Source organism: Chiloscyllium plagiosum, chromosome 15 (assembly GCF_004010195.1).
Source record: "Chiloscyllium plagiosum isolate BGI_BamShark_2017 chromosome 15, ASM401019v2, whole genome shotgun sequence".
Lineage (NCBI taxonomy): Eukaryota > Metazoa > Chordata > Chondrichthyes > Orectolobiformes > Hemiscylliidae > Chiloscyllium > Chiloscyllium plagiosum.
The window spans coordinates 66,391,978-66,402,827 of record NC_057724.1 but is presented as its reverse complement, the minus strand read 5'-3'; the positions used below and the strand labels follow the sequence as shown (position 1 = coordinate 66,402,827).

The 10,850-nt window shown below is 41.4% G+C and overlaps 1 protein-coding gene across 2 annotated transcripts in view; it reads right to left on the bottom strand.

Annotated features, from left to right (window-relative positions):
* The window catches only part of tmem185 (transmembrane protein 185), a 21,288-nt gene that overhangs the window by 3,897 nt on the left and 6,541 nt on the right, over positions 1–10,850 (bottom strand). The window contains exons 2-6 of one of the 2 annotated variants that reach the window (XM_043705101.1): positions 8,617–8,793; positions 6,906–7,113; positions 5,064–5,147; positions 3,265–3,441; positions 2,476–2,599 (exon numbers count right to left, since the gene is read on the bottom strand). In XM_043705101.1, coding sequence (XP_043561036.1) covers positions 2,476–2,599; positions 3,265–3,441; positions 5,064–5,147; positions 6,906–7,113; positions 8,617–8,793 — 770 coding nt within the window. The remainder of the gene's footprint in view (positions 1–2,475; positions 2,600–3,264; positions 3,442–5,063; positions 5,148–6,905; positions 7,114–8,616; positions 8,794–10,850) is intronic. The other variant, XM_043705102.1, reaches the window with a different exon arrangement.

Here is a 10,850-nt window from a genome sequence, read left to right as displayed (position 1 = left end):
CCCTCTTCGCTGTCCACCTCCAATTTTGGTGTCATCTGCAAACTTAGTAACAGTTGTTGAAAAGTGTGGTGCTGGAAAAGCGCAGCAGGCCAGGCAGCATCAGAGGAACAGGAGAAACAACGTTTCAGGCATAAACCCTTCTTCAGGACTTACTAACTGTACCTCTTATGCTCGCATCCAAATCATTTATGTAAATGACAAAAAGTAGAGGGCCCAGCACCGATCCTTGTGGCACTCCACTGGTCACAGGCCTCCAGTCTGAAAAACAACCCTCCACCACCACCCTCTGTCTTCTACCTTTGAGCCTGTTCTGTATCCAAATGGCTAGTTCTCCCTGTATTCCATGAGATTATTAAACCTTCCTCAATAAACACATTACCAGATCCAAAAACAGCATAATTCCTAGTGTGATCCACAACGTAATGTTCTAGGAAACTGTCTTCTTCTATGTGGATACCTCTGCCAATTTGACTTTCTCAATCTACTTGAAGATTGGTGCACTGTCTTTTTCAAATGCCCTCATTATCTCCTGATTTATTCTATGTCCTACCATTTGGCTTTTGTTAAGGGGTCAATAAATTAAAAACAACAAAGCCTTCTTCCCCTTGTTACCTCTTACCTGCATCCTACATCATTCGGTCCTCAATCATTTCTTGCTATTGTACTATGCTAATTACCCTAATTTCCACTGTTTTTCTATCTTTGTACACTCTGTCCATCCTGCCCCATTCTGGATATTGTTATCCAAATAGCTGCCCTTCAATGCTGCTACGTGTTTTGAACATCCTAAATATCAACCCCTATCAATTAGTTTGAAGCCCTCTCCACAACCATAGTTATTAGGTTCACCAGGACAGTGGTCCCAGCATGGTTCAAGTGAAGCCCATTCCATTAGATGTCTTTTACCCCAGTACTGATGCCAGTACTCCACAAACCGAAATCCATCCCACCCACAGCAATCATTAAGCCATGCACTTAACCCCTTGATTTTATTTATCTCATGCCAGTTTACCCATGGCTCAGGTATCATAAAGTCATAGAGATGTATAGCATTATTACCTTGGAGGTTCTACTTTTTAATTGAGCCCAATTGTTCAGCAGGATCTCCTCTATAGTCCTATCAATGCTATTGGTACAAATGCAAATGATGACAACTGGCCCCTCCCCTCCTACTCCAAGTTCTTCTCCAGCCCCAAGGGGGATGTCCTTAACCCTGGTACTGTCTAGGTAACACAACCTTCGGGAATCTCACTCCCAGTCACAGAGAACAATATCTATCTCCCTAATTATAGTGTCCCCCTACCATTATTACATTCCGAATTCCTCTTCTTACTTGAATGGTACTTTGTACCACAGTGCCATGGTCAGTTCACTCATCCCTGCAACCCCTACCCATATCTGCACAGCTTGCAAGGACTTAATAACATTATTAAAGTGCCCATTGGTGGCATTGCTGCTTCATCAACCCCAAAACTACATTTCAAAAAACACTCCATCACAGAATTGCTATGGTGCAGGAGGGTAAAATTCGGCCCACTTTTTTGCACTAGATCTCTGAGCATTTGGATTTCATGCCTATCTCGTGCCCTTTCTCCCTTAATCAAAAAATCAAAATCAAATTAAACTTCATTCACGCACACTTAAATCCCCAAAGTCTCTATTCTATTTGTACATTGTTAAATTCTATTAAGTAGGAAAGAAAATTATTCTAACAATTCTCACCTCATATCCCCCTCTTTTTCTTTCTTTAAAATAACAGGTTCACAGTGGGTAATGCTGTTACACCATACCCACCCCACCCACATTTACTCTCTCTTGAACTCAGTGAGGTAATACTATACTGGGCAGGGTGTAAAACCAGTGTTCTCCCTGATTCCATGGGATTCCCACCTGATGCGCCTCTCTGCTCTCACTCAGACGTGAGGAAATAGTTGCAATGATTGGACTCTGAAAGACTCTTCTGACAGGTTCTACTCCTTTTAGTCAATTCAGCTGCAAATGTTTTGAGAATGAACTTGGCCATAACATTGACAGAACCAAGTCAAACTCTAATAAGTAACGTACTTGGAACAGGAACAGATACCAATCAACAATTTATCACAACTAATAGTCCTCTAGGAGCTCATTCGGAAGACATGGACAGGTGAGCAGAAAACAACAATATCAAGAGTAAAATTGAATGTGGGCTTGTGTTTTTTCTTAAAAACTTTAATAACTAGCACTCAAACCAAGATGTTCTCTACGCATACATTCAGTATAATATAATATGATGTTTATTAGACGCTGAGGAAGTGTTGTGAACAGTAATGAAGTGTAATGAATATTGCTAGTCCCAAACAATATTTAATCAGGACATAGCTATCACTATATTTGCACAGTCCAATCTCATTACTGTAATGAGCCACTGCACTATTGTGACAATATACATCAAAATGATTTACTGTAAAAAGTTAAATGCACATGATTCATACTTACAGTGATTACCTCCTTTCTGTCCAAATGTGGTTGCCATTAATGTTATCAGAGAGAGCCAGAGAGGGATGAAAATTGGTATATAAGAAAAATTATTGTGGCCATCCAGTTTGTGAACCAAAAGAATCTAGGGAGAAAAACCAAAACTATAAATACCTATAGGGAGAGATTTGACACTCCGTCTGGGGCAAAGAGAAACCACACAAGGGTGACTGTCTCAGCCGTCTGATTTGGACAGTCTTGTGCCAGGGTGGCATGCACGCCAAAAATACTTTTGAATTCAAGCCCAACTGATACTTGAACATCCTCTAGTCGAATATTAAGTTCGCCAGCTAGCTTGAGAAGAATATTCATTGGGTTATTTGGAGTAGTAGTGAAAAGGACATCAACCCCAGGCTGATTTTGTGCATTACCTTATGAACACTATGAAGTGGTGACAGCGTCTTAGGGTAGAAAATGATAAAACCAAAGTCAGCGAGGGGAGAAAGAGACCTGAACTAAGGTTTCATGACTCAACAGTCTTCTCCCTGTGGCTTCCAGATTGCTACTGATCATTGCATTTCAAGGCTGGCTTGTAAAAACACAATACTTGTCAAAGGCTTTTTGTGCTTGATCAATCAAGCATAATGACAAAGTAAAACTTAAACCTGGAAATTCCCTAAATGAATGAAACTGTCCACTAAGCATCAATATATCTTCAGCAATCAAAGTCAGATCAACCAAACACTAACTGCAGTAACGCTCGAGTAACTGAAGAATGCACTGACCCCACTGCCAAAGCAAGTTGCATACCTCGAAGGTCAAAAGCGGAACAACAATGGTCATCCAACTGATAGCCATTGTAACATGGGTCCGTCTTTGTTCAGCTATCACATCCATAGACCGCAAGAAAAGTACCGACCACACAATGTAGTAGAGCACAACAAGGCAGAGAAATGACATCAGGATCCACAAAGGAACACAGACCACCTACAAAAGAAAATCAGCAATATCTGGCTGAAGAAATTATACTGTTTTTAAAATGAATGTTCCTAAATGTACACGTTTTTCATTTCACTGATGTGTTCTACCTATGATAATATTCAGTTACTCTGAGCCTCTTGACATGTTGAAGATTTAACAACAGTAACTAATATTGAAATACAATGCACAGAACATCAAAAACAGCTCAACCCACTTCATGTCTCTTATAATCTGCTTATCACAGATAATGCATAATGTTTTGCTTCCTAAAGCGGCCAAGTGACTTATCTGCATGCCTTTTAACACCCAGCAGAATAAACCTTCCTGAACCCGGTATATAATGTTAAAAGAGATGTAGAGCTTTCTGATGCAGTTTACTAAAATGTATTCCTATGCTAGTGAGCAGTGAGAGTGAAAAATATATGAACTGCCAGTTGTATCTATATCCTGCTCAAATTGAACCAATTGGATTCCATTTCTTTTAAAGGCAGGTTCCTTGACTCATTGCTGGAAAAGATCAACAGGTCTGGCAGCATCTGTAGAGAAAAATCAGAGTTAACATTTCAGGTTGAGTCGCACTTCCCCCAAACTGATGGTAGCTAGGAAAATGTTGGTTTACATGCAAAAGGCGCATTGGATGGGGGTGGTGATGGCAGTGGGTCTAATGGCTGACTATGTGTTAACAAAACTGTTGTGCGAGGGTTGGAAGAGGTCAAGCTTGGGAGAGCTCAAGCCCAAAAGTTATTGAACTCGATATTGAGTCTTAGCGTGGGGGAGGAGGTAAGGAGTTAACAACAGGTGGGCATAGAGCCCAACTGCTCTTCTCTCTCTTTGGGCGTTATCTCCATCTGTCATTTAGTCCTTACCACACTCTCTCCTACTCCTTCTTCTCCCCCCACATCTTCCCCATACAAACCGACACTTTCCTAGCTTCCAACAGTTCTGGGGAAGGGTCACTTGGCCCGAAACATTAACTCTGATTTCTGTCCACAGATGCTGCCAGAACTGCTGAGCTTTCCCAGCAATTTCTCTTTACAGCATCTGCATTTTTTTTATTTTCCTTGACTCACTGTCTACTGATGGTTCATCTTCACTGTCTCCAGAGCAGTTTTTGTCAGTGGTGTTTGTCATTGCCTTCCTGTCACAGGGGTGGAGCAAGGAGGTAAGTCTCAAGTCTAACTCAGAATGTGGACTGAAACCCTTTGGTGGACATTTCTACAGGCAGGTCATGTCCATCTTAACAGACCGTTCTACACAGTATTCAAAGCTAGTAACAGACCATGGAAGAGAAGCCTGAAATCAGAGTCAATTTTGACCTTTAAAATGCATTGAAATATCTCCGAGACGAAAGAGAACATTAGAACAGGAGATGACCATTCAGCCTTCCATGCTGATCTGTATCTCAAATAATATTTATCTGCCTTAGCTCTATATACCATAATAATTGCCTAACAAACTAATGATCTCGTTACTGAAAGTTTTTAAATTGACTCGCACATCCAGGATAAAATTCCAAATTTCTATTACTGGCTGCGGGAAAACATCTCCCATTTTGCCTCAACTTATGCCCCTCTACTCTTTACCAGCACACAAAAGAAATGCTAAGCAATCAGTGGAAGAAAAGTTACCAGCCAAGGCCACTTGATGATGTCATCCAGTCTTAGAGCAATGAATATGAACTGAAGAATGTTCACAGAGCACAGGATTTCTAACTGATGAACAGAGTAAAAAAAAGGGAAATGTAACAAAATGTTACTCAAGGTATTCATACAACATTTTAATATTGTTAAAAGTACGTACATCAACATTTATTTGTAATATTAGCAATAAGATAAAAATATAAATTTAAAATAGTTTAATCCATTACATCAGATCTTTATACCTGAAATGAAAACAGAAAAAGCTGCAGAAACTCAGGTCCGGCAGCATCTACAGACAGAAAGCAGAGTCAACATTTCGGATCCAGAACTCTCCTTCAGAACTCAGCTGAGTTGTCAGATGAATTTCAATGCAGAGAAATGTGCGCCATTTTGTTAGAAGAAACACAGAATGACAATACAAACTCAATGGTACAACTATGAGGAGAGCACAGAAGCAGAGAGACCTTGGCGTTCAAGTATACAATTCTCTGACAGTGGTCAGGGAGGTTGAAACAGCTGTTAAGGAGGCTTACAGGATCCTTGAGTTTATGAACAGAAGCATAGAATATAAAGCAAGGAAGTGATGCTATACCTCTACAAATCATTGGTCAGACCACATTTGGAGTATAATCTTTAGTCTGGGTACCTTAGTTAAGGAAGGATATTAAAGCCCTGGAGAGAGTTCAAAGTAGATTTACTGGAATGACACCAGGAATATGGGATCTTAGACATAAGGAAATAAATTAGGCTTATTCTCGTTGGAACACAGAAGACTAAGAGGTGACCTAAATGAGGAGTTCAAAATTATGCTCAATTTTGCGAGTAAATAAAGATATTCTGTTTCCACTAGTTGGTATGACAGTAACTAAGGGACACAATTTCAAGATTATCAGCGAGACAGGTAGGAGTGAGATGAGGAGAAACCTCTTTACTCAAAGTGTTGTTAGGATTTGGAATGCACTACCTGGGAGACTGGTGGAGGTGGATTCCATAGGAAGTTTCAAAGTACAGCTGAATAAATATTTGGAAGTGATGGATTTGGAGGAGATATGCTGCAAAACGGGATGAGTTAGGTAACTTTTAGGAGCCGGTATAGACGCAATAGAGCCTCCTTTTGTATTATATGATTCTATGCTGCCAAACATGCTGAAAAGTTTCTCCAGCTCTTTCTGCTTTTGTTTCAGATTTTCAGCATCTGCGATGCTTTGTTTTTTTTTGTTTATATCTGCAATAATTGATGTGTGATAGCCAAAACAAGGTTTTAATTCCACTCAAATAAAAGCAAAGTATTGTGGATGCTGGAGACTGAAATAAAATCAGAAAATGCTGGGGAAACTCAACAGGTCTGACAGCATCCCTGGAGCCAGAAACAAAGTTAATGTTTCACATTTGATATGATACATCTTCAGAACAGAACAGCCTTTCAAAGAAGAGTCACATCAGGCTGGAAATGTTATCTCCTTTTATCTATTCACAGATGCTGCCACACCTGCTGAGTTCCTCCAGCACTTTCTGCTATCTTGTTTTGAATTCTACTAACCAGGTTTGAGTTGCATTGGCTGTTTTGATTAATTCTGCAGAATTACCGGTATTCTGCAGAAAGGCGCGTCCGCGCTATTGTGTATCATTTCTTAACAACAATTTCCATTTTTATAGCATCTCTGAAGTAGAATTTGCTGTGCAGGAACTATTATCAAATAATAGTTTGATGCATAAGGAGGTATCAGCGCTGATTACCAGAAGTTGGTTGAAGAACGAGGTTTTAAGGAGCTAACATATCAAATACAAGATTTGCCCAACCAACAACGATCTCTAGCAAGGATATCTTACCTCCAAAGACCGATCATGTCGAAATCCCCATACACAAGCAGCTACTGACACCGGAGATACAAAGAACAGAGGCATGAAGACAAGGAGCCAGAAGTGAGTGCCTCGTTCAATCCGGTCACACACCAGAACTTCAAACATCAACAACAAAAGGTGGATTCCCACAGCTATCAGCATTGCTTTAAATTCCACACAGGTTTCTCCTTCAGCCCTGTATTGAAAGAGAAGTAAAGATAAAAGAAAAAAACAACCTGCAACTTTACAGCAGACTTATTAATGGATTCAAATTAACAGAGATTCAATCAAAGAAGAGTATGGACTGTTGTAGTGCTTTTAATTTACTTTAAATGCAGGAAAATGGAGCTAACTGGATTGCTGTTTCTAAGAACTGAGATAGGCATGATGGATCAAGTGGCTTCTATCTGTGCTATGTCATTCAATGCTCAACAATAACCTTCTCATATAACCTACTTATATATAGTGTCCTTAATCATCTCAGGTGATATACAATGTTAAATAGAAGAGGTTAAAATGCGACACAGAGTCGAGTCATAGATCCGTTGAAATAACCTGATCAGAAAGGTTATGAAGCATCTCTAGAGCAGGGCATTCTGGCAGACTCAGATCAGGGCATTCTGGCCCAGAGGTAGGGAACAGACCAGTCATATATTAATCTCTTCAAGGAAGTTTGATTTTTAATTCACCAACTTACTCACCATGTTTCTACACCAAGTTCTCACCTAATTATCCTTGAATTAAGATGTAACCCTCACCTGTTCCTTAGTTCCACTAGGTTTCAGAACATCAGATAATAACAGACAGAACTATTAACTAACTGACACTTCCTCTCACAGAATATAAATGAGCCCGATAGTTTGAAAAGGAGCATCCATTGATAAATTCACTTCTTGACACAAAGGAATATTCTGAATTTGGAATTCAGGTGATAACAATGTAACAAATTAATTGTTACCATGTTGATTTCCCATCATATCCCAAGATTTGAACCAGAGGACACCATCTCAAAAACGACGCAGGCCATTTCGGACCTCCGTTATTCACAGGATAGTGAATTTAGATTAGATTCCCTACAGTGTGGAAACAGGCCCTTTCGGCCCAACAGATCCACAATGACCCTCCGAAGAATAATCCAGCCAGACCCATTCCCCTACTCTCTATTTACCCCTGACTAATGTGTCCAACACTATCGGCACTTTAGCACGGCCGATTCAGCTGACCTGTACATCTTTGGATGGTAGGAGGAATCCGGAGCACTCAGAAGAAACCTACGCAGACATGGGGAGAATGTGCAAACTGCATGCAGTCGGTCAATTGAACCCAGGTCCCTGGCGCTGCGAGGCAGCAGTCCTAACCACTGAGCCACCGTGCTGCCACGTCTGCTCCAGAAAGGCTGTGGAGCTCAGTCGTTGAGTATATTCAAGACAGAGGCAATAGATTCCTAAATAGCAAAGTTGACAAAGGGCATATAGGAAGGGTGCGGAAAAATGGCATTGAGGTAGAACATTTGTCATGGCCAGTTGATTGGCAGGGTGGGCGGGCTATTCCTATTTCCTATGATCCACTAGCTGCCTACAGGCTGTGCACTGTCCTGGATGCTTCTTTGTTCGGCATTTTTCAAATTAAACCTTCAAGCTGCCTTGCTAAGTTTTGGGTGGCATACATACTTGACGTCACACTTTCAGTCACTGCTCACCTGTACTGCGGATTCCGTGCCCACACTCCTGTTCCCACTGAAGCTCCAATGATGACCATGAGTTTCCATAGCCAGACAGGTGTAAAGACAGCCCAATAACTCCACTGGATAATCCCATCCAGGCGCAGAGAAAGCAAAACAGAGAACAGTAGCAGGCAGGCATAGATCAGGAACTTGCTACAACAGAGGGAAGTGAGACAGAGACAGATCGAGGTTATATGGTTGTCATTGCTGATCTAAAAGACTAAAGACATAAAAGCTGCATAGTGCTAACTCACCTGCACGGCCAATGAGGAAGTGAGGATTGTGGCATGGATGACACTTTTTCGTATTCTTTAATAAGGCTATTTAGGAATTTCCCAAACAGACTACATATAAAGGGATATGCAAATAAACCTCTTCCCATTCTAATGAGTTATGTCCACCATAATATCTACATGGACCAGTGGGCAAATGTTATGTTCTATGCTGTGAATCACCTTTTATCAAATTAAACAGGATTGTTTAAACTTTGTAAATGGATGTCTTCCACTCATAGGTAGGATACCAACAACCCCACCACAGTGTAATGTTAAAAGATTAACTAGGAATATCTCTCTGGACATTGATGTAATATTAAAGAGTTAAACTGCACGGAGTGAACATTTTGGAAGTGGGTGGAGACAACATTCATGCAAGAATGCAAATCACCCACACCCCAATTAGACAGGCATTTGCTGCTACTCCCCTACTATTATCAAATTAAATTATCATTCAATCTCTTCCATTCAGAATAGCTTTCTAGCCATCCCCTGAAGCTAGGTTCATCGCACCTGCATTGTCTTGGGGAATCAGCGAGTCAGGAAATTGTCTGCATCGATTCCCCAGGATTAGGGCATTAACATATGCATTATCTCAGAGGATGATCTCATTCTACCACTGTCCCTGGGGTAACAAGTGACTGTGAGGCTGGGAGTTGTCTTGAGTGGCTTGTGACTGTGGGGGAGTGGCCGGAGTATCCGTAAGCATTGCCAACTGACCTCTATAAAGGGGATGTATTTCCTTTGTTCGGGGCCTCACTTTGACTTGACTTCGCATGCCTACGAAGAGGGTCAAAGGGGTCATCTACCTTGTACAGGCTTTAATAAACTTTAACTATTTGCAGAAGTTGGTGTGTGCGAATTGCATCTCATGTGAGAAACCTCAGGAAAAGAACCTAACAACAGAGTCAGGTTTATACAGAAACGATCCAACCCATCCTTGCTGACCAGATATCCTAAACTGATCTAGTACCATTTGCCAGCATTTAACCTATGTGCCTCTAAACCCTTCCTAATCATGAAGCCATCCAGATGCTTTTTAAATGTTGCAACATCTCCTCTGACAGCTCGTTCCATACACACACCACTCTCTGCATGAAAAAGTTACCCCACAGGTCCCTTTTAAATCTTTCCCCTCTCATCTTAAACCTAAGCCCTCTAGTTTTGGTCTCCCCTAGCCTGGTATAAAAACCTTAGCCATGCGCCGCCATGATTTTATAAACCTCTATAAGGTCACCCCATAGTCTCCAGGGAAAAATGCCCCAGCCTGTTTAGCCTCTCCCTATAGCTCAAACTCTCTAATCGTCGGCAAAGTTCTTATAAATCTTTTCTGAATGTTTTCAATTTAACGACATCCTTCATATAGCAGGGAGACCAGAATTGCACACTGTATTCCAAAAGTGACCTAACAAACATCCTGTCCAGCCAAACATGACATCCCAACTCCTGTACTCAGTGCACTGACCAATGAAGGCAAGCATGCCAAACACCACCTTTACCACCCTGATGGCCTAGGAAACCACACAGTTCCAGGATAATTAGGGATGGGCAATAAATGCTGACCCAATAAGCAATGCCCACATCCCATCAATAAATAAAAACCTGAGGGTACTGTAACCTCAAAACCTGGTTCAGATGTAGAGCAGACCCTTCATACAGCTCCATGTATTATTTTAGTGTGGTGTCAGACTGAGTTTAGAAGTTTAAAATGTGATGGTGGAAAAGCGCAGCAGGTCAGGCAGCATCAAAGGAGAAGGAGAATCGACGTTTCGGGCATAAGCCCTTCTTCAGGAATAAGGAGGGTGTGCCAAGCAGGCTAAGATAAAAGGTAGGGAGGAGGGGCTTGGGGTAGGGGCGTTGGGAATGCGATAGGTGGAAGGAGGTTAAGGTGAGGGTGATAGACCGGCGAGGGGGTGGGGGCGGAGAGGTCGGGAA